This window comes from Chelmon rostratus, chromosome 18, assembly GCF_017976325.1.
Source record: "Chelmon rostratus isolate fCheRos1 chromosome 18, fCheRos1.pri, whole genome shotgun sequence".
Taxonomy (NCBI): domain Eukaryota; kingdom Metazoa; phylum Chordata; class Actinopteri; order Chaetodontiformes; family Chaetodontidae; genus Chelmon; species Chelmon rostratus.
In genome coordinates this window covers 5,305,068-5,329,327 of record NC_055675.1, presented here as the reverse complement: position 1 = coordinate 5,329,327, position 24,260 = coordinate 5,305,068, and the positions used below count along the sequence as shown (strand labels likewise).

The 24,260-nt window shown below is 43.7% G+C and overlaps 1 protein-coding gene across 1 annotated transcript; it reads left to right on the top strand.

Annotated features, from left to right (window-relative positions):
- Positions 1 to 1,153: 1,153 nt before the first annotated feature.
- On the top strand, positions 1,154 to 22,453 carry kif26bb (kinesin family member 26Bb). Its single transcript, XM_041959160.1, has 14 exons — positions 1,154 to 1,282; positions 3,645 to 4,112; positions 6,422 to 6,543; positions 6,669 to 6,840; positions 9,708 to 9,917; positions 10,322 to 10,415; positions 11,648 to 11,919; positions 12,948 to 13,125; positions 13,343 to 13,481; positions 13,637 to 13,796; positions 14,029 to 17,200; positions 18,985 to 19,140; positions 21,206 to 21,356; positions 22,321 to 22,453. The coding sequence occupies exons 1-14, from the start codon at positions 1,154 to 1,156 to the stop codon at positions 22,373 to 22,375; spliced, it is 5,478 nt and encodes a 1,825-aa protein (XP_041815094.1). The 3' UTR covers positions 22,376 to 22,453.
- The last annotated feature ends 1,807 nt before the right edge of the window (positions 22,454 to 24,260 follow it).

Genomic DNA, 24,260 nt, shown 5'->3' with positions numbered 1-24,260 from the left:
GCATAGTTCAATGTTGTTTCAAAAAGCCTTATACTAGTTATATATTTCTAATTTTCATTTTACATAGCTATAAAGGTGACCTCTAGTGCTACCTAACAAAGCCATGTTCAGAAGGCACACTATAGCCTATACATTGATGTAATAATGTCACATGTACCCACTGTTCCTGCAGTATAATACAGCAGTGTGACAGTGAATGTATGTCTCCATGCAGGCAGCCTTATGTGACTTTTCTGTTGCAAGAAGCTACACAGTACCATTCCATGTGAAGGGCTGTTATGTTCAGAGATTATTTAGGAATCATGTTCTGAAAAGAAAGAAATACCAAGTGGATATCACCAACAAACTGTGCAGCAGCAGCCTGATCCTCTGGACACGCTCCTTACTGCCTCCCAGAGGCGGTTATAATAAACAACAAGTGAAATCGTGAAGCGCTCTCCGGTGCGCTCACTCCTTCTCCACTGTTCCACTGTCATCACTCCGGCTTTCAGCCAGTGTCGCCAGCCTCTTACTTTGTCACATTTTGCATTCAAGCCCACCATGAGTGAAATATTTTTGCTTTCCATCCACGGAGCTCTGGCAAAATTCAATAAAAGTGCAGCCTGCCTTTGTTCGGATATCTTTTTAAATATTAACAAGTTGTCATGTCATCTCTGACTGGAAGAAGAGAGAGATTTCCTGCGTCGGTCGGAGGAGGAACACACTGGGTAAGTCAGATTTATTCACTATGAACAGAATTTGCTCCCATTTGTAACTCACTGTAGTATCTTTATACAGCTTCACACAAGAGTGATATTGTTGCACTGCAAGAAAAACACATTTGGGTGTGGTTGCAGTTGTCCACGTCGATTGACATCTAATTTCCCACTGGCAGAGCCCACATACATCCTTCTTGTAATGGTTTGTTTCTCAGAGCTCAGAAGTGCAGCATCACTGTGAGCCCGGCGGCTTTTCTGCAGCTGCTGACGGGAAAGACCGCCAGCCCGAGGAGCGCCCCGCTCCTGAGGGTGCCGGTGGGACCAGAGGCGGCCCACGTCGGAATATGTGCCAGAGAGCGGACGCTGTCCCGTCCTACAAGTCCCTTCCTGGGACCGTGGGAGACCGCATCAGGAGCACCCTGTCCTCTGCGAGCGGGACCATATGCAGGACCGGCATGTCGGTGAATCCCGGCTTCGGGAGGTCTGACGGGAAAGTTGCGTGTTGTGAGAAGTGCTCGGCGACCCTTGTTGCTCTCAAGAAGCAAGCTCTGAGCCTGGCTGTTCACCATCACTTCTCCACCAAGGTCAGTAGCCGGGACGGACCATGAATGCATCTCAGACCAGGCTGCTCACTGTTAGGATGGTAATAGTGTTGATGAGGGGGGAAAAAAAGGTTAGAGTGGTGTTTTGAGTCAAATAATAAGACAAAACTATAGGCTGATTCAAGTAAACACATGGGTGGCCTCATATTTATAGACAGTTGGATCATAAAAATATAGTATGGTAGCAATAATTAGTTATAAGGTTTAATTTAATAACCCAACATAAACAGATTGTTAAGGTTGCATAGTTTCCCCTCCACCCATATTTTCAACGCACACAGTGAGAATACTAGATAAACAATATAGAAAATTAATCAGAAGCAATTTTGATCCATTAAGCATTTAAGTCCTTTAAAAAAAAATAAAGCTAAATAACTGAAATTAAATTTGAACAGCTCCTGTTTTTTAGTCTGTTTTGAGATGAAATCTGTAAGGTTTGGAGGTTTGGTCAGACAAGATGAGCAATATGAATGTGTCAGATCGGGCTCTGGGAAATTGTTTTCTTTTTCTTTTGCAGACCAAAACATTAACTGATGCATTGAGGGGGAAAAACATTAATTGCAGTCCTAATGTAATCACACACGCATGCAGACTTTGTTCATAAAACTGCCTCTTTTAACACATTTTCTGACTGTATGTGTGAGTGCTGTATGTCTATGCGTTTTAATGTGTGTGGGTCTTTACAGTGCTGCCTCTGGGAGGTCCGCACACCATCCATCTGTACATTTGTCACCACCAACATCCATCAACCTCGCCAATAGACAAAGTAAACCAGTGCCATTCCTGCGCGAGTGGTTTCAAATGGGCATGAATATTTCATCTCCGACATCCATGTGTCATCCCCACAGCCCTCTCCACTGAGGGAAGACTATTTATTTTTGTCCTCTTAAGTGGGATGGGGCGCAGCTAGCATCAGGTTTTTAGAGGGAGACCACAGCCTGCCGGAGCAGTGCACAGTGAGAGCAGGAGGGAGATGGTATCTTGTGGCCACAGACATGGTCAGATGAAATCTGATAAGCCGTCCAGCTCCTGCAAGTTTATTGATCCGAGCATGATTTCTCTAAAGCAGTGTCATCTTTTTGGATGGGCTTGCAATCTGGCTGAGATGGAAAGTCTGGCTATCACAGGACATTTCTTCCTTTATGTATCTGTCATCATTTCTATTTGACGAATGGAAGACACAGACCTGAAACTGAAATGTTCAGGTGGTAGAGTTGGTTTATTTTGCCATTTTTACGTAGCATGAAGAAAATCAGGAAATGCTGTTTTGGAGGACATAAATTTAGTCCCTGATGTTTCAGCACTTTTGGAGTTTTAATGCTTTCTTTTTACATAATTATCGAGGGCTCCTATAATACTCCTCTGGGGGAATATGGGTCACCGGCAGTGCGCTGGCAGCTTGCAGGATGGGTGGGACGGATGGGAAGGAGGAGGGAGGAGGTGTGTTGGATGTTGGTAGGTGTCAAGGGCAAACAGGATGCGAGACAGGAGTGTCTTTGTCAGGATGAAAAGCAAAATGATGGTCGGATTTTCATTTTGTTAGATTTGACAGCCTGGGTCGATGCCGGGAACACAGATGCCAAAAACCCTTTCCATGATTGGGATTTAAACGTTTTCAAATGTCACGTTGTCAGAATTTTGTAAATTGAATTTGATTATTAGCCTCCATCTAGATAACGACTGTCTATCAGAATAACACAGTCTTATTAAATTATCCTGGCATGATTGTGTAAAATGATAAGGCTGAATGTCCAGCACTCATTTACAGAAAACAAAGCTATTTTCCATTGCTTGTATCATTTTCCAGCAGCACTGTACCACCTGTAAAGCCAGGGAGCAGCGTTATTTTCTGTTCTTCAGCAGGGAACATGACAATAAATAGCTCCTTTAACCATTGCTGCATGCTGACATGTTCTTCATGAACTAGTGGCTAACAACAGAGATTCATGACACCTTTATTTTATATCAAAGCTGCAGTAAGTAAGTTTTTTTTTTTTTTGCTTACTGCACTTTTAAAAATGACAGGGATGGTATTAATCAATACTGCTGACTCCATGATTACTTCGCTAAGTGCTAAAATTGCTTTCACTGCTTCCCCACGACTCAATTTTCATATGCTCGGTGATCATTCATGTACTGTAGTTCTAAAGCCAGAAGTCAAACTAAGTAAATTAGCTTTGTTTTAATGTCTTCATGAGAAGCTTATGATGAATCTGTGATCTTATTAGCTCAGTCTCTTTTGTGAAAATAGAGCTTGAATTACAGGCAAGCACCTACTTCAAACACCTAACGGGCAAGCTTATTTGCATTTGGTAAATTCTGCTATTTCTTTGTAATTTTGCAGGACTCCAGCGACCTGTCTACGTTTCTTCATGACAACCTTCACGTCCATAGTCGGTCCGTCAATGAGTCCAGGGACAGAGAGAGGGAGCAGGGAGAGTGCGGATCTTGTGGTGTAAACTTGAACCAGCTCAAACAAGAGGCCGTCCACTTGGCTCTGAGCAGGGGTCAGTCATTAGCTAAGCCTGCCTTTGAACCCAGCTTTAGCACCGGTTCACTGCTGGGACAAAGTGGGACAAAGCATGGAGACAGAGCTCCGAGGGAGGCCGTCCATCAACCCTGCAGTCGCAGCCACAGTCCTCACAGCCCAAGAAGCCCGAGGACGCCTCAGAGGACCCCTCAAACCCTCAGGCGGAGGGGGCCCAAGCTCCCCAACCCCGATATGGACCGCTGGGTAGAGGAACAGCAGCAGCTGGTTGCTTCTAAATCTGTGTCCAGCACTGATGGTGTCACCATCTACCCTCGCCATCAGGTACCCCTAAAAGCCTTCTCCTACCACTAAATCACACATAACACATCCCCTGGTGTGCATTCCCCTTTTAATGAGCTATATGGGTAAAGTACATCTTTACGGGTGCACGTGCCAGCAAAGCAGTGATTCATAGAGCCTAATCAGAACCTATTTAGATCCCATGGCTGAGGACATTGTTTGAAAGTACTTTACTAATGGAATGGAATTGGGTCATGATTTACCCCTGTCATAAAAGCCAGCCAGTCAAAAAGCACTTGTGATCAATAGGCGGGGTGGTCATATTTAACAGGGCGGATGGTGAAATATGCATTACTGTGATGGAAGCTACACCAGATTGAGCCCGCCCTCCCCCGAGCCTCAAATGAAAAAGGTTATAAAGCAGTACAAGGCGAGTGAGAGTGTTTTAGATGTTTTATGTGATGTTGCTGGTTTTTACCTCCGATCCATATGGACAAAAGCCAAATATGAAAGTCCTTCCTTTGGCAAACTACTTGTAGATATCATGTGATCTGGCTGACACCTCCCTGGAAAAGCAATTGTCCAATTATATCTTAGCAAGTGTAACATCACACATGATGAGGCAGTGTTTATAGTGCTGCACATAGTGACCCAAGCTAGCGTTACTTTCAAGGGTCACAATTAAATTCTACAATATCTTGGGGTTATAGGCTCTGCTCAAAAAGCCCAGTTCACAATAGCACATCCAGTGGCTGGGAACTGGTCCTGGATGCTATCGGGTTTAGGCTAACGTTAGCGGCGCCGTCCTGCTCTTGATTGGATTTAAGGAAGTTTACCCTCCACACAAAACACATTTGTTAATGTTTTTCCTCATTTTAGACATTTTTTTAGAGGAAACATTGAGCCAACCAAAGACTGCACTGACATCAAAGTCGTAGTCGAGCTAGCATAAGCTTAACTAGCTAGCTGATAAAATATGCTAACGGAAGCCAGCAAAATCGAAGGTGGCCTGCTAGAAACAAAAAGACGGCTTTTGTCCATTTCTGTTGAGGACCCATTTTTAAATAAAGCTGCCACCGTTATCGTTATGTGGCCTGCGAGAACAGGCTCGTTGACGGGGGTGGGGCGCAGCGAATGGTCAATTGGACTGATACAGTCTCAAGAGCAGCATCGTAATTAACCCATTACGCTTAATCGACTTGTCTAATCAAATTTAACAACAACAATGAAACATCTTCTTATATTGAAATTGTCCTGGGCTTTGCGAGACTGTATGAGAAATTAGCCGAGCGGGTCCAGCGTGATAGCGGATCAATACAGGTTTATGTGTCTGAGGCGAAATAATATGAGAGGAGTGAGGAGAGAGGAGACAAAAAGGAGGGCGGAGGAAAAATGGATCGCAGAGGAAGAGGAAGGGAAATGAAGCGTTTAAGATGGGAGGCAGGAAAAAAAAGACAGTTTAAAAAGATGGAGTGAAGGGCGGGAGAGGAGAGGAAAAAACAAGGGATAATAACAGACTACATGAAAGCAAACCCAGAGAGGAATCAGAGCAGAGGCAAAGAAAAAGTGGAGATAAAAATGGTTATGACAGAAGAAATGAGTCAAGAAGAGGCCAGGAGGAGGGGTGGAGGAGTATCTATACACCATCCATATTACCTTTGGCTACATATATTAACTTAGCCCTGTCTTCATTCTCCTCCCAGTCTCCTTCCAAGCCATCATCCACTGCAGCCCTCCTATGGCACTAATTGGTATATGGTTGGACATTATGAAAAGAAAAAACTGAGCTGACGTTGTTATCCTGCCCTAAAAAAAAAAGCCTGAGACGCAGATGAAGCGGGAAGCCAGGGAGCGGCATGAGCCCGCTGTAAGACAAAGATGCTGGCTGAGTGGCCTGCGGCGAGGCTCGCTCACTGCATGTTGAGCATCTGAATGCTGAATAGGTCATGTTGCGTACACATGGCACGGACATGAATGGATGCAAAACACACATCCTGGAGCTACAGCTGTCCAAGTGTTGGAGTTGGAGTGCCTGTGTGTGTGTGTGTCCGAGGCAGCGACCGTGTGTTTATTTGCACCTCTTCAGCTCTGAGTCATGGTTTAAACTCAGACAGCAGTCACTAAAGCAGTCACAAACTATTCCTCACACTCCACATGCAGCCAGCCTGAGCCATAATATAAGTAATGGCGGAAGTTTAACCCGCTGCGCTCTCAGCCTACATGCCCTACTTAGCCAGACACACCCCTCACTTGTCCCCAGAGTAATTCCTGTCACAATAGCCCTCTTTGCAGTGGGTGCAGGAGTGCAATTATAGATTTGGATTTTCATAATGAGCCTCATCTTCTAGCAGGCTGCAGATGATGCTGCACCGGGCTGTGGTGATGCTGGGATCGTACAGACGAGCTCAAAGATCCCTCACATATCCAGAGTGGTGACCATCGCCAACACTGCTGCCATGTCCCTTTTAGCCAGGTAAATCTCTCTCTATTAAAACAGCACTTGTTGTGTGCACAAATGAGTTCAACCTGCAGCGCGGCTGTCCTGGCTACACCATAAGTTTCGGTGGTATGACTCGCCACATCCGTTCTTCCCCGTAGGGCGGCCGAGAAGCTCAACCTGACATCGAGGAAAAAGGGCCAGGCTTCTGATCCAGCACCCGCTCATCTCTCCACCTGCTTCAGGGAGCTGATCCAGAAAAGCCCACCGCCCGTCCCCTCCTGCCTGCTCCAAGCTGCCACTAGAACCAAAGACTCGCCCAGTGTTGGCAAGGTAGACTACAGCGCTTCAAATTCCACTAGATTTACAGTAGATGGAGATTTTTGTGTTTTTTAGTGAACCACATTTGGTTTGGGTGCAGTTTGGTAATAATTCCAACAATTCACAGGAATTTAAGGACAGATGAGTAGATCGATGCCATTCTCATGTTTGTACGCATATGAGGCTTAGCTTAGCATAAGGGAAGGCAGCATGTAATTTCTTGTAGAACCATAACTTGTGTGTTTTACATGGTTTGTATATGGATTAAACAAATTAAATATTATGTGTTTATTAGTAAGAATTAAAGGTGTTGGACAGATTGAGGTCCGCCCTGTTTCCAGTCTATGCTAAGCTAACTATTTGTCTCTATCTTCATATTTACTGTTACAAACATGAGAGTGGTATTGATCTTGTCATCTCTTGGCAAGAAAATAAGTATAATAATAAGTAAATAAGAAATAAGCATATTTCTCAAAATATCAAACTTCAACAGTTTTTTCAATTTGGGCTCAGTAATAAATGATGATTTTTTATCACATACTTATATTCAGAAACACACTTTATTCATTTAACTCCACCTCTGATCACTGCACAAGCAGAAGCTTTCAGCCATTAGCTGCACTCATGAAGGTCAGCGCAGCTCGGGTTAAAAGTTCAACAACAACGTCCATCAGTGCAGGACAGTCGCAAGACAAAAAACATATACCACATGCTCAATAATGGAAGAGGCACGCAACCTGTTTTGCCTCTATAATGTGCATAAAGAGGGACAGATGACATGATCTATCTACTGTGTTCTTTACAGTGCACACATACATTCGATATGCTAATATAAATTCAAATAGAAAATATACAAAATTTGTAGGACAGTGACACATGGGCCACTTTGTATCTTATAGAAATACATCTATACAAACTTTCAAAGTGTATGCTACCATCCTCGCCCACACAACCACCACCTTGGAAGTGTTTTTAGCACCCTTGTTACAGAGTAAACAGATCACAGTCTATTTGAAGGAGATCCTATATCACCCCTTCTTTGTGATACACTGTAATGTGGTGCTAATGTCTCCATCTTGTTCCTCCCCTCTCCTCCACTCACCTCCTCTGGGAGAAACTGGGGAGATCAATATGGCTGGCTGCCCTCCCCTTGTCTCAGATAGATGGACTCTTGGGTTTAGTCTAGAGTTACAGATAAGGGCTCAGATAGACGCCGCCGCCAGCCACACCTGCCGGAGCACTCAGCTCTGTGCGCCTCTGCGTGCCAGATTATGTGTGTGTGAGAGCGGAGGAGGATTTTCTCCCATTGTAAATGGGTCTCTTGAATAATTTAACCCTCATAAATAGAGTTTGACACATGTTCAATAGGATTAGGGAGCCACTTCTTGCATAAGGTATTGAAATTATGAGGAGGGCTGAGGAAACAAATCCCTCACAGTCACTGGGAACTGACGTGGCAGATGGAAAATGGCTTTCAGGTATTCACATTGTCAATGATGTCATCATGGTGTAATGCTGTCCTGGACAGTTTCAAGAAAACAACATTTGACTGGGTGTCATGGCACACAGAGCTACTTGCAATCCTGCAGACCTGAACCTTGATTAAGAATAATTTTGTTATAATTTGCTTAGAAACCTTAATAGCACTTATAGTCCTTTGTGAGGTAAATGTCGTCTCGTCTTCCTGCAGACTAAGACCTATGAGCACTGTTAAATGCTGTCAGAGTCAGAGTCTAACTTAATTTAAGACCTTAAAGCCTCTAAATCCTAAGGCTTCCTGTAGAGGACTGCATTAAGGAATTAATGTCATGACATGCGGAAATATCGCAGGAGGTATGCATAGCCATGCAGTTGTAAGTGCATGTATGGCTTCTGCACTAACTGGATCAACTGATGTCTGCTGCAGCCTAAAGAAAGCATGTTTATTAACATGCTGCTCATTTTTGCATTTATACAAATCAGTTTTAAAGCAAAAGAGCAGATTGCCAGATGTGTTAAAGGGCACGCATGTGTCTCACTGGAGTGATGTTAGTTGGAAACATTTGCAACAGCAAAGTACACCATCTTTAGCTCACCATCCCAGTGCTCAAACCTTATCCTTTTTGACATTTACTACTTTGTTCTGCCTAGGTTCCCCTTTTCCAGTCGAGGTTTCTTGCAACCCACGTTGCATAAAATAGTATCTTAGCCTCCTGTGGCTGAGCAGCAGGGACTCAGAGATGAGGCCTGACTATTACTTTCCTCTCGCACAGCTACATTTGATGTTAGGCTCCTGAGTTTTTTTAAAAAAAAAACCTTGTATGGTAAACATAAAGTCTTAAACCACCTTTCAAACACAGTGTATAAATAGAAATAAAAAACATGCTGCAAGCGGCAAAATAACAGGAAGCTTTACGCAAAGTATTTGAAGATTTTGTGGCATGCATACAGTCTGTATATGTGTATTTCCGAGTTTTCTCGCTCCATACGGTGTTCTCAGATTCCAAGATGCAAGGACTCTGATGTCTAAAACTTTGAACCTTACGGTTTTGAAACTTTTTTTCCCACGGGTTTCTGTTCGCTGCTGGTATTTAGTTTGAGAAGTGAATTCACTGTCAAAGCAGAGCACATACACGCTCCATGCATGCAAAATAAGGGTCCACCAAAGGTATTACAACCATGAAACTGTGCAGGACTACCATGGCAATCATGGCAATTAATGCAATAGCTGTTGAGATATTTCATACTGGACCAAAGTGGTAGAAGAACAGACAGACTGACATTGCCATGCCGCTACAGTATGTTTACCCCATCATACTGTATTAAAACATTTCAGTGAGTATTCAACAGTTCCCATCCCTCTGTAATTTCCAACATGCTCCAATCTCCTTTGTGCACAGGTCAAAGTCGTGCTGAGGGTGAGTCCAACGCTGTCAGAGTTCCAAGGCCAACCACCTGTTCTCCGCATTGACTCGTCCAAGAAAAGAGCCACCATAATAGAACCAATCAGCAAAAGCCAACCCCACGCGACGATGACACTAGACAGGGACGGCAAAAAACTTTTGAAGACCTTCAACGTTGACGCTGCCTATCCTAAAGAGTCAAGCCAGGTTTGGTTCTTTATCGTGATTACTGCTCGACACAATTCAGATGATTCTGTGCTTCTTTTTTTAAGGCTAATCTGTCTTGCTGGAGTTGTTCTAACAGATTCGTCGATAGTGTAACATTCTCAAGTGCTCGGTGCATATTTTCCCCTCCGTACACGACACACCACGGTTGGTTTGCTCTCTCTGTCTGTTGACCTGAAAACTGATGAGGGCCTGGGTAGCCACCACAATTATACAGTCCATCAATTATATTCAACCTTCTCCGAGCTCCCCTTACAGTATCTGAGCCCAAGGGAATCTCCAGAATCAGTGTGCGCCTCTCCTCGGCCTCAGCTCTCTCGTTTCGTTGGATGTACTTCTTCAGATGAATCATGAGACGCTCGCTGTCCTTTGTTCTCTCTGGCCAGGCCGAGGTGTGCGCAGGCGTCTTGGCTGATGTCATCCGCTGCGTGCTCAGCGGCAGCGATGGATGCGTTCTTGGTTTGGGATGTGCTGATGTGGGTGAGTAATCGGTCACTGCGAGAGGCCATGGGTTAAAATCTCAAGATGGGAGTGGGATGCTTTTATCTGTGCTCAGGGGCCATCCACCCCCTCCTCCTCCTGCTGCTCTGTCCCATTCCTGCTATCATTCATTCTTTCTCTATCACTTAAACCCCATCCCTAGCTTCTCTCTCTGTGCTCTTATCAATCTTGATCCACATGTCCACTCTCCCTGTTCGTTTGCTTTCACCCCTGTTCTATTTCTCTGTCGTCCTTTTTTCACAGCAGTGACTGAAAAGTGTTGTCATTTCAACTCTTTCCTTCTCAGTCATTCATCTCTCACCTGTTACTTTGTGAATAAAAGCCTATTCATCAATTATACAACACATATGCTTTTTTAATGCGTCCCATTCCCTGACAGACACGTCAGCATGCTGGACGAAAGGACACAAATATTTTATTTTATGTTGCTGAAGCACTGAGCTCAGAGGGGACTGTAAACAAAATGGACCGTAATACGTTTCTATTAGAGAGATGGAACCCTGCACTTAGGGTCGGTGAAGAGGTTTAATAGATTTGTGGCGTGTGCACGCACAGACACACACGCGGACGGACACACACACAGACAGACACACATGGACGGACACACACACACACACACACACACACACACACACAGGGTAAGGACAGGGTCTCCTTGGAGCTGCTTTTTCACATGACGCCACTCTCCGTAAATCTGATTGAATTAGCTGGCCAATACAAACTACATGTGGCCCACAGCCAGGGGATATCAATCTCCTCCATAGTGTACTATTCTCTCTGAATAACGGCAGGCGGCTTGGCCTTTAATTGGAGTAAACCAATTCTCCTGTCCTCATTCAATTAGAGTTTGGAGAAGACAAGAGAGTATAAAACAGGCCCATAACTCAAAACTAATGTGGGGCAAAAGTGCACTTGAAGATACTGTATGGCTCCGGTCCATCTGAAAATCGGAAAGTGTTTGTGGGTGTGATGCTCCATATTTATTTGTGCATGTATTGTCTCCAGGTTCGTGTAAGCTAGTGCACCAGCAGCTTCTCAAAGTGTATATTGTATGTATTGACAGAGTGCCCATGTGTTTAAAAGCTAGCATGTGCATGTATGTGTCCTATATGTGTGCCTTTGTGTGTGTGTGTGTGTGTGTGTGTGTGTGTGTGTGTGTGTGTGTGTGTGTGTAGCATGCATACATTTACGTGCTCTGTTGTCTACCTCAGGATCCTGGTCCAGCATGGTGGGGAGCGGCGAGAGCATCCAGAAGCTCGGGCTGATTCCCTGTGCCATCTCCTGGCTGTACAGTGCCATTGAGCGGCGGAGGGAGAAGACCTGGACCGATCTGACTGTCTCAGTGTCCGCTATAGAGCTCTGCTGTGGAGAGGAGGACACACTGAGGGATCTGCTGGGGGAAGTTGTCCCCTCATTAGGCAGTGTCCAGGACAGCCCAAAAGCCCATATTAGACTCCAGGAGGACCCCATCTATGGAATTCAGGTAGAAAGAAAGGTGGTTTTTTATTAGGAAAAAAGGGGCTTGTTGCAAGAACTTTCTACTGTGTCTCACCCAGTCTGTCTGCTTCTCTGTCCAATTGCAAGCACACAAGGGTCCACTGATCTAAACAGTATTCTTTTGAAGAACATAATCAGCCTTAAAAGCAAATAAAATGACTAGTAAGTAGAGTTATTCTTGATTGGATTATATACAGTCTAATTAATCTTGGAAAACAAATAAAACGGTCCCAAATCTGAAAACCAGAGAGACTATTTTTTGTTGCTGAGAAATGACAATTTCTTGGCTTCACTTCTCTGGCAATGCATCAAAGTCTGAATTTTAAAATTCACATTCAAATAAATGTTATTTTATAGTTGTTTTAAGAGCTGAGAACCAGAAAATTAAGCCATAACCCTGGAGAAACTCCTTTTTCATTGTCCACTGATCAAATGAATTGCCCATATAGTTTCAGTGGGACGTGTCAGTGACAGGTAGTGTTATACATGACTTGTTTGGAATCCCTCCAAATTAGATTACAGGCATTGTTCCCTAGATATTATAGGATTAGTGTTAATGTTTATGTAGACAGTCAATCTGGATAATGGTCGACATTCTATGTGAGAAGATTATACTGGTAGTGAATGAAACCTATTAGATTGCATAAAAGATTACATCTGATTACAGTTTGATTATGTGGCTATCTCCTCCCTCGCACTGCTGTTTGTCAATTTCAAGCCAGCACCTCACACCACATTTCTCTGTTTTCTTCACTGAATACAACGAAAGTGAAACCTACCTTTTTGATATCACAGTGAACACTAAAACACTCTATGAAAGTGCAAACCTAAGGCTAAACAATTCTCTACATAATTATGCTATTTTAATAATCTGGCATCCAGACCTGAATCAAAACACACATAGTGATTGACAGTAGTGGGATACTTGTGGCAGACTGACAGAAAAAATCAAATGGCAGATGGTTTTCATTGGTTCATTGATGGTTTTCTGACTATCTTCTCCCCTCTCTCCAGCTACGTAACCACAACCGGGTGAAGGCCCCCACTGCCGAGCGGGCTGCTTCCCTCCTGGACGCAGCCATTGCGGCACGTCGGCACAGTGACTTCGTTACATACCTGTCCCACACCTCCATAATGTTCTTCACTCTCCACGTCCAGCCCCCCCGTACAGAAAGCAGCACCATTGGCAAAGGTTGTGATGAATTATTCAGCCGGCAGGGCAGCATGTCACTGGTGAAGTTGGTGTTCTCGCATGAATCCCCATGAGCTAACCCTAAACTCACTGCTGATTTAATGTAGTTTAATATACAGCACATCTTATAGTTCTTGTGTTCTTTATTTACATATTTGGAAACATGCAAAGCTTTTTGCATTTACACTCTCCTCTGCTCTCTGATTTCTATCCGTAGGTTCACGTGGCCCCACTAAGCTGACCATGATAGATGTGTGTAGTGGCATCAGGGGTATGAGCAAAAATAAACCTCTGTATTCTGAACTGGGCCCTGTTGTCTTGTCTCTACTAAGTGGACATAAAAACATCCCCAACAAGTAAGAATGTAACTTGGTGAAAACATTTAAATTCCTACTGTTGGTCTTGCAACTGGTTTTTCAAAAATAGTCAGATTTCTTTCTGTAAACCAATTTTATCTTGCCTAAAAGATCCTTTGAGTTAATGTCTGGACATCTGCTCTGTCTCTGTACAGGGGCAGTAAGTTGACTATGCTCCTTCGAGAGTCCTTGGGCCATGTTAATTGCCATACCACAGTGATTGCTGAGGTTGCTGATTCACTGGCACACCTTCAAGAGACCTTATCCTCCATCCAGCTGGCTTCTCGCATCCGCAGGACACAGAAGAGGACGAAGGTATTGTACATACCCTTTATTGTCTTTCTACCAACCATCTTTTAGTAACATCACAGTGTCTGTCCCCTTTTTGTAAAGGAAGTGAGAGTTTTAGAATTTAATTTGTTTTAAAACTTACTGTCCATACTAACCATGTGATTGTTTTCAAGGCACACCAATGATTCATTTGTTGATTTATGTTTTGGATAGTCCAGTTCTAGAACTAACTCCACGATTGATCTCCATCCAACAGCAGTCCACCTCATGTTCTCCATCCGGGAGGAGTTTGACAAAAGATTATGAGAGAGGGCCTCCGTCTTTGTCCCTGCGGGCATTTCACTCCACCGACGAGGTAGATGTTGACGTCCCTTGTTTCCGTTTGCGCGGTGAACTGGATGAGCGCTCCAGCAGTGACCAGTCCTGTGACACAGTCATCCAGCTAGACTCGGATGGGTTGGTCCAGTCCAAAACAACCTCAAGACTGGCACAGCCTGAATTCGTGCCCATCATACCCTCTTTGCATCCTAACAAGGCTGACATGGATGACCCAGAGTTTACTGCTCTGCTCCAAGAGCTTCTGAGAATTCCTCAGCTGCAGGGAGAGAAGAAGAATGAGGAAACTATTCAAGGGAATATTGAAGTGCTGAAGACAGACATGAAGGAGCCAGGGAGGGACTGTCTTAAATGTGACACATTTGCTGAACTTCAAGAGCGCTTGGGCTGCATAGATGGAAGCGAGGCGACAATGGAGTTGCTCAAATCTTCTTCAAAAGGGCCTTCTGTTAACAATGTCACAAACAAATCACAACCCCAAAAAGAAACAGGGAAACAGGCAGACACTGAATCATCAGAAACACCACAGACGTTGAATCAGGGGTTAGGCTGCAGTCAGACCTCTGTCGGAGAGAAGCAGACAGATGGTTCCTTCCCTGGAGACAGTTTTCAGAGAGAGGATTCAGGTTTGTATGACTGTGAGGAGTGCAGTGCAACCAGTTCCAGCGAGGAACTGCTGAATCAAACTCTCAGTCTTAAAAAGACCTTTTGCTCTGAGCTGCCCAAAAATGGAACTCTGAAGTCAGATGACAAGCTCTTTACACAGGACTTTGATGTGGATGCTCAAGGCATGGCCATCACAAGTTCCCCTGCACATCAGCCTACAGGGAAGCAAGGGCGTTCTGAAGCTGCTTATTGGTTCAAACCAGACAGAAGGACCTCACCCGTTGGCAAGAGCTCTCCCATATCTCCTTCTTCCTCCTGCTCATCTTCTCACTCCTTGGCTACCAGTGTTATACATGGAGATGCCTTACCTAAACGCCCCACAGAGGACATTAAAGAAATGAAGGCCACTATCACAGTGACTGTTCAACAGCCACTGGACCTAAAAGGTCAAGATGAGCTTGTCTTCTCTATGGTGGAGGAGGTGACCATCAGTGGAGAATTGAACAGCGGGAGGACAGGTGGAAACATTATTTGTATCAGAGATGCTGGCAAATCACAGGAACATGTTCAAGGCTCTGCCAGCTCTCAACCAATCAGGATAATCAGCAATGTCAGCGACGAATCTGTAGCTTCAGGTTCCTCTAATACAAACAAAAGCTCTGTAGTTCAATCTGCAGCTACAGAGGTCAATACTGAAAAGCCCCAGTGTCAATTCAGAAGGGAAAAGAGGTTCTTACCTTCGTTTATAAATCCCATGCTGATTAATACAGGTACGGATTATGAGTTGGATGGTGCAAAAGAAAAAGAAAGTCCCTTAAACACCTTTACAGCAGTCAAGTCACGATCTGAGGTCAGGGAGAGTAATGTCAAATGTCCGGAAGACAGGAAGGCCATTGAGAAGAGGAGTGGGGCTTTTGCCTCAGAGACACGTGCCAAAAAGTCTGACAAAGTATGTGACTCACCTTTTAGCCAAACATCTTATGCACCAATGGCTCTGGAAGATTCAGCTTTCTGCGATGAAGCTACAGGAAACAAAATGTGTGGAAAGAGACAGAGAAATACAGAGAACAGCCACCCAAGAGACAGGGAACATGTTTATTCCACTAACACTCCAAGCGGCTCAGAGGGGGGAGAAATCTGTTCCAGACGTCTTGGGAATGCCCCCAAGACAATTGGTGTTTCACCTGGTTGCCAAGAAACCACCCCTGCTTTATTTAAAACAGGTAGTTTGCCTAGAGGCTGGCAAAATGCCAACCACCAGGACAGCTACCATGGCGGTTACATGGCAGACGACCACAGAGACCCAAGGGGGGTGACATCATCCACCCCATGTAGTCCAGGAGTAACTCTGGAGAGGAGGCAGGGCAGACAGCACTCCACATCAAACCACAGACTTCATGTCTCCTCTCCTCGGAAATATGGAAAAGAGTACAAACAGCATGCTAGTAGTGCTCCCAGAAAGGGGGTTGAATCTTTGTTTAAGACCTCAAGTCTAAGAATTAATAATAATATGAGTGGGAAGCTGAAGTCACCCATTGAGGACAGCAGCAGGCTTTTCAGTGCCAAACTGGAGCAGCTGGCTACCAGGACTAATTCCCTTGGTAGAACCCAGAGGGACCTCCCAACTCTGGATAGAGACAGTAGTAACACCTCTGTGAGCTCTAAGGCGAGCTCCAAGGGAAGTATTGAAGGGGCTTGTAAGGGAGGTTATAGTGGACATAATGAGAGAGATTGTACATTGCCAAGGGCGAGCAGGAGCCCTAGGAAGAATCCTCGGTTTGACCAGAGTCATCACTTCTTTGCCTCAGAAGACCCTGTAACTCAGTCTGCTAGGCATACCCATTCCAAGCTCTCTGCTGTGGGGAAACTTAAGATAGCTAGCCCCAAAGTCCGTCGACTGTCTGCCCCCAGCATTAAGAACCTCAGTCTACCCCACAAAGGCCTGCGGCAGTCCATCAACCGCAGCGCCAGTCTTTCCCCAGATGCTAAAACCGTTAGCTTTGAACGAACATCCTCCTTTCTCTCCTCTTCCCCTCCGCGGTCTTTTCATTCCATCAGTCGGACCCCGAGCCAGAGCTCCACATGCTCATCCACAAAATCTGCCATCCAGGGGTTTGTTAACGGCCGGATCTCAGACCTCCTCAAGGAAAGGGCCTCCAGCCCCACTTCAGGAGGACTGGACCAAATGACCACAGTTCCCTCGCCATACAGCTGGGTGACTGCTCCCCGCATGCCTGATCACATGAGCGGGCACGCAAGTGACACCACCAGTGTGCTGAGTGGAGATTTGCCACCAGCTATGGGGAAGACCTCCCTGCATTTCTCCAACAGGAACAGCATGGTGAGCAGTGGCTATGACAGCATGGTGAGGGACAGTGAAGCCACGGGCAGCAGCGCCTCAAACAGAGACTCTGTCAGCGACAGGAGCGGCTCTCTCCTCAGTGTGGCTCGCAGCAGCCGATCATCTCGCAGGAGAGGCAATACAGGTAAAACACCTGGAATAAATGGCCTTTTATGAACTGAACTGGATGACTTTGTCTTCTGGAAAGATCACAACCTAATCAAGTGCTAAGTGTGTTGTTGGTGTTAGGTGTTTTCTAAATGTGGTCTCAAAAAGTGTAGTATAGTATAGTTAGCATGTATGTTGAGCATCTTAATGTCAGCCTGCAATGACCATTTTAGATTGATTCATATATTTTCCTTTTCTTAAAGAAACCACTTGTTTCTATCAAATGTTTTACTTTGTCATTCTTTTAAATATTGTTGCCTGGTGATGCAGTTAAGGGCATAGATTTTCAGAATATGACGTTTTTGCCTGCCGTGTCCCAATGCTGTGCTGGCACCGTCACACCGATCCAATTAAATGCACGGGTAAAATTGTCACATTGAAGCAGATAAATTAAATCTTACAAAAATTTCAGTCCATTCCAGTATTTATTTTTTAAATGGAAGAAAAGTAAAACACTTATAAAGGTGAAGTTTACATCTGACACATTTTCTTAAATCTGCCGTATAATTTCTTTTCCGGACACTCAGATGTTTTCCAAACTATAAACAACACAATTTCTCGGAATCACAGACCGGCCATCGTATTTTTTGGTTTGTAATCTGACAACATAACATATTAATGTGACATTAATTGGAGATGACACACATCTGGAGAGTGCAGTCTGACCTAGTTTCCCTACTGGCATTGAAAGTCTAATTGTGTAGGAGATCACATCATTAATACATGAAGCCAGTGACGGCACTTGCTAATGGCAGCACACATACAGAAAATGAAGAGTGTTTGGCTGATACAGTAAATTAAAAAGATGACTGTGTGTGCACACTGCCAATACTCGCTGATCGATACACGCCGAGAATCTCTAACAGGACGAGCTCCTGAGCTCATTCATGAGCATATGAATTGTCAGTCCCCAAACATAATCTGCCATTAATTGGGTGATCAAATTTTGTCTGCATCTAATTTCTTAAGTGCTCCCCTTCGTAATCAACTCAGAGTTAAAACATATTCTTAATGTATTAGGATTCCAGTAACATAATCTTTTCCTGTACTGGCAAACTGAATCAATCCAGAAAGAGTTACAGAAACTGTGTCTCCTGTCTTGACTTCTATGAATAATATGGGTGCCCTGGCAAGCTGTATTTGCCCTCAGGCAAATTTTTCTCAGCTCCCCATTAGAGCACATGGCCTGCGCGCTGAAGTCCTCTTCGTGACACAAGCCATCATTCATCATAGAACTTTACTCAGAGAAAGCAGTGATGCTTTTAGTGTAGAATGTTAGCCGACAATACTAATGTACCGGCTCAAGAACGCTCTCTTTACGGCATTAGCCACCTTGTAGATCCATGAGCACCGTGTTCAGGCTTATTCGTTTGTAAAGATATGAGCTCAGAACAAAACAGCATAATCTTAGTCTGTGTTGCTGAATTTGAATTCCATGTACTGTACATCTATTGTAAGAATAAATTGGTATTGGTATAAATAAAGTTTTTAAATTAAGTGGCAGCAAACAGTGACTTCTCTTTGTCTCAGTATGGGCAATTTATTAACACTAAACTTGAAATCAACAAGCTGAAAAGTCAACTAAAATACAATACTTAATTAGTACCTTAAATATAATTAGATCAGTTACCTTTATAAATTAAGACTATCTCAACAGTTTCACTGTGTATGTGCAGTAGGAAGCTTCAGAAGAGGGAGAAGAGAAAGACAAGCAGTTGAGATCCAGCATGTCACCGTACTTTCTGCCTCACCCTGCTGTAGGTACTCACCAGCGTCGTCTTTCCCATGATACACCCGTGTCCCTGAGACGCTCAGCTAGCGGTCTGCGGTCTCGCTGGGCGGATCGGGGAATCCCGGAGGCCTACGAGATCAAGGTCTATGAGATCGACAATGTGCAGAGGATGCAGAAAAGAGCAGGTGCTGGCAAACAGGTGCTGGATTTATTTTGATTTTTTATCAGAGGTTTAAAGGCATTATGTAAAATATGACCTTTATCAACCTCTATTGGCAACCAGCAGGATTAGCAGTATTGATAGAAGGTATCTCCGCCCAGCCTCTTCTAGGGTCTCAAAAGTCTTATTATACCAGCATCAGATGTGAAAAAGAGCCCAAGTGCAAATTGCATTAAAAGTAGTTTGCCTCACAGTGGGGGCATTAGCAAAATATCGAACAAATGCTCTTATCAGACCTTTCATCTATCCTTGCACTTTTTCATGAGCAAAGAGTAAAGAGCAAACATTCAAATAACTTCTCATTTTCACCAGCCACCGACCTGAACACTGATCAACGTCACAGACAGCCTATTATGTTAGCTTTAGCTACTCAAAAAGTGTAATAAAACATTTGGCTGGTACACAAAGTTAAGTTTTATTCAGGTTCAATCAAATGCAATGTTCATTTAAATTCATTCAAATGCTTGTCTCTGAGTCTGACACAGACTAAAGACAGAAATTAGCCCTTGCAGCTAACTGCATAGGCATCTCCTGCAGGGACAGCTTGCAGGCTAACCACACTAGCTTATGAACTTAATAGTTGTGCACCTCCAGCATCTGGAGCATGTAGTCTATTGTAGGTGGTGAAAATTAGGTGTGAAAGTTAGTAGGCTACACCTTTTATTTCAGCCAATCGGATACAATCAATAAATGTTCATATTTTCTGCTGCTCATCTCATTTTCAGGTTGTGAACATAAATTAAGCTACCAAAATACTTAAAAAAAATCAAATTGAATCACTGATTTTAGTTTCAATTTTAGATTTCAAATGTTGAAAGCTAAGCTTTGACAAGGATAAGTTCAATAAGTGCAACTAAGACATTTTTTATTGATTTAGCAGTGCTGTTACTAACCCTACTAAGTAACAGCACAACTAAATCAATAAAAAATGTCCTATTCACAATGCTCATATCATCTTTAAAATGTCTTTGATGACCAAAATGTGAATGGATAAAAACATCATCTTCACAGCTGTTGCTGTTTCTGTGTTTTCCACAGCCTGTAAGTAGATGAGGTAATAAATTGCTTTGCTTTACAAACAATCTGGCACAGCTCATGTAGTGGCCTTATGGGAAGAGATCAAAAGTCTGTCTGCTTCGATCGTTTGGGAGAAATCTGGGCGGGGAAGTGAATGGCACAGTGCCCTTGAGGAAGGCACAACTACTGCAGCATGCACAAATAAAGACTGTGGCTATAATGGGCAGCAGCTAGTTTTCATATGCGAGATCAGTGAACTGACCCGGGGTACGCAGAGGTTAAAGGAAAGATTCCACCTTGCGTTTGGATGAAATGCGCCTGAAAAGTAAATGCGGCACATGCGGTGACGTAATGTCCCCATGACGAGAGGTCTGGCCTCATGAGACTGTTCCCCGCCTCCACCAGTCTCAGGCACGGCAACTTTGATACAATTTTAATGACCACACGGGGGGAAATTGGGTCAATGCTGCAGCGAAGGACAAAGAACACTGGAGGTAAAACAACCAGAATATGTTGTTGCTAAAAAAATGACAGGTCTCTTTAAAATAGGTAGCACATATTGAGTAAAATTTTAATTGATTTGAATTGCTTCATATTTCTTTTGTGTCCCTTTATAATGTGCATATACTGACCTTTAACACTGTCCCTCATGTGTAATAAGGTCAGTATAATCAGAGAGTAATTCTATTTAGAAGCCTACAGGCCGATCTTGTCTCAATCCCCAGAGGTGTCCTCCCTGCCCTAACATGGTGTTTATGATGTGGTGGGTGGAGAGAGAGACTGGGGAGGCCCCGTTGGTCATCCAACCTCTATGTGTGTGTGGAGGATTAAATCAAACACTGTGTTGCAGCCAGTACACCACGTTATTATTATTCATGAGATCAATGGCAGCAGAAGTGAAGTTTTAAATAAATACAAGCTTTTTTAGAGACCATTACCTGCTATATGAACATAAATAAAAGTAGTGAAATGTGTGTGTCTGTGTGTGTGCATGTGTGTGTGTGCGTTTTCAGGGGCCGGCCTGCTTCAGTGCCAAGCTGAAGTTTTTGGAGCACCGTCAGCAGAGGATCTCACAGGTCCGAGCCAAATACAGCAACCTGAGGCGAGAGCTAGAGCAGGCCAAACACAACCTCATGCTGGAGCCCGCCAAGTGGAACCAAGAGTGTCAGTCAAATCACTTCTTCTCTAAAGAAATAAGCATGCAAGACAAGACTTTTCTTCTTTTGAAAATTACAGTAAATCTACATGCCCTTTTTGTTTTTTTTTTAACCATATTCGGTATACATTCTATCACAACAGCTTGCCTCATGTAAAAAATCTCTATCAATTAGGGGCATAATGAGTGTTACTAATGTTTTATCTTAGCAGTTAATTAATTCAGAGTTTTACCTATGTAATGGGAAAACACCTTTTCTTAGCGCCCATGGAAGCATCTTAAATAGCTGATTTCTTCAGACCAAGAGTCCAAAACCCAGAGATGTTGACTTAATCAGCATGTATGACAAATAAAAGCAGCAGAACACACAGTGGAGACACTGGACCCAGAAGGCTGTTTTACTTAAAAAATGACTAAAAGGATGAATAGAATATCAAAATGGTTGGCAATTAATTTTTATTATTTTTAATTATTATTTGACTAGTCCTTCAGTGAAGGATCAAATAATGAGCTTGTAGTATGACAGCATTTCAACAGGGGGCAGCATCCTGCTATTTCTAGGACAGTCATCCAGCCCTCATTACCACCTTTAGTATTACCCTTGGCACAATTTGTAATTTCCTGTTATATCACATTATATTTTCTGCTTTATACACAAAGTACATTGTGCTGTTACACAAGAGGGGCACGGCAGGAGTGGAGGGAGTCAGGACAACAAGTTCAAATTGCAACCTCGCCAAAGCAAGCCTTATAGTATGGGAGTGTCTTGAAATGGCAATAACTGTGTGTGTTTGTCTTAAAACTGCATGTGTGTGTATCAAAGTGAAGAAATCTGAGCATCCTGCAAAGTATTTGTCACTGGTATTAATCAAAAGTTGGGGCATCAAACAGAGCTACGGGGCAGCAAAAAAAAAAAAAAAAAGGTAGCCTCCTAACAAACTGCTTTGGTGTCACCTCGCTCTCCTTCTCCAGTCGACCTGTGGCAGACCTTCGAGGTGGACTCCCTGGAGCATCTGGAGGCCCTTGAAGTGGTGACGGCTCGGCTGGAGGACAGGCTCAACCTCTGCAAGGCCAACGTCATGATGGTCACCTGCTTCGACGCCTCCATCAGGAGACGGCAAAAGAAGCGTCGGCGAAAAGCGCCGGAGCAGAGGGCCCTGAAGGGAACCTGAGCTGGATTCTAGTGAGGGTTGAAACATGGGACCTACAAAGGGCTGACACTTCTTACAATCTGTCGCCGCTCTTTCACACACATTTTGGAATTCTGAAAAAATGTCAAGTCCTTAAAATGGGCTCTTTTTCTGTCATCTGTCATCAGTCACACCTCAGGCATGCAAGTTCTCTATTTGTCCTTTAAACAACCTTAATTTATTACTCTTTTTTTAGCATTGTACAGTATATTTAAAGCAAGCAGTTCAGCTCCGCGCAGCATCTAATGCTAACAAGACATTTTAGTGTAGCTAAAGGACACATGTTGTAACCTTTCCTCTCCTGGCAGAGAGGCATTCAGATCATAAAGCTTTTGCTTTAAGTTCATGAAAGTGCAGTGACTCTGCATTATTGGTTCCCTGGAAAGGCCTCCAGGCTTCCGCTCACACATGGACAGTAAATCTGAGGTTGAATATAACTACTGTAGATGCTCAACATTTATGCAGGGCACCACATTGATCACTTCTGTCATTTGGTTATGGTCTGATTTCACTCTTTTGAACCATACCTCCATGTCTTTTTACTAACGACTGATGAAGCAAGACTATGAAGCAGTCACTTGGCATTACTTAGATAAGCTTTCACCACACACACACACACACAAACACTCTCTACTTTGATCATTTTTATAGCTTCTTATATGTTGAAATAACTACTGTTTGGTGTTTACACTTGGTAGCAAATCTTGGAGCAGTCTGCGACTGATGAACTGATTAGTCTGCCTTAAAGTTGTTGTAAAGAATATGCCATTTTGTATAGTAATTTTGGTGCTGAATACAATGAAGAAAATGAATTTGTGTGTTTCAGATCTTTTGAAACAAATGTAAAAATAAATCCAACAATTAGCAGGATGCTGGGTGGAGGACTGATGGACGAGCTTTAAAACCCAACAGAAGCGCCGCTGTGGATTTTCTACTGTCTTCAGAGGACGGGTGCCAGTGATCAATACACTGGCTGCTAAATCACATTAGTTAATCATTGGAAGCAGAATAAAAAAAATGTGGATTCTACTCTCGGTGTAATGGAGGAGTAATCACATTAAAGGAATAACGTCACTGTGTCTGAGGAGCTTCGTGGCTCTGAAGTCACTGAGCCAATAAGAGAGGACGGCCTGATGCACAGTGATCAATGTACAATGCAAGGTTTTCTACCTGGATCAATGCTTTTAAACATACAGGGACAACACACACACACACACACAATGGATGTCTGTATTGTGAATTGTATTAATCAGCATGTCGTACGTCACTGTGAATAAATGACCAGCACTCTCAGATACTTTCTGTGTTTGTAGAGAGTGCATCCTTTGATTTACAAAAATTAAAGTCATTATGCAGTCCTACTCATGCTGTGCGTAGTATTTACTGTGTGTGTGTGTAGGTGTGTGTGTGCAAAGAGAGCGATGCAATAGATGTCGTGATGCAACACAGTATAACAACAACGACAGGACGAGCTTTCAGGTCGTCCACAGCCAGCCGGAAAGTAATGAGAGCAAGCAGAGTTGAGCCCTGAAGCGGCCCAATTACAAAGTCAGACTCATTCCAGAAGAGAAAGAAAAAGCGCCAACACACACACGCGCGCTTCCTTCCCTGACTTTGCCCTTCCTCTCTTTTCTGCTCCACTTCCTCATTGTTTAGCCACATTTCAGATCCCGCAGTCCACAGTCGTCCATTCATGCTCGTTGTGTTCAGGCTCAGAAAAGA

What these genes read in the sequence shown, in the direction of transcription:
- kif26bb (XM_041959160.1), top strand. Translation starts at nt 1,154, where the DNA reads ATGTCGGTGAATCCCGGCTTCGGGAGGTCTGACGGGAAAGTTGCGTGT. An exon ending in CCATCTACCCTCGCCATCAG is followed by an intron (nt 4,113 to 6,421) that starts GTACCCCTAAAA and finishes ATCTTCTAGCAG; the next exon opens with GCTGCAGATGATGCTGCACC. An exon ending in ATCCTAAAGAGTCAAGCCAG is followed by an intron (nt 9,918 to 10,321) that starts GTTTGGTTCTTT and finishes CTCTCTGGCCAG; the next exon opens with GCCGAGGTGTGCGCAGGCGT.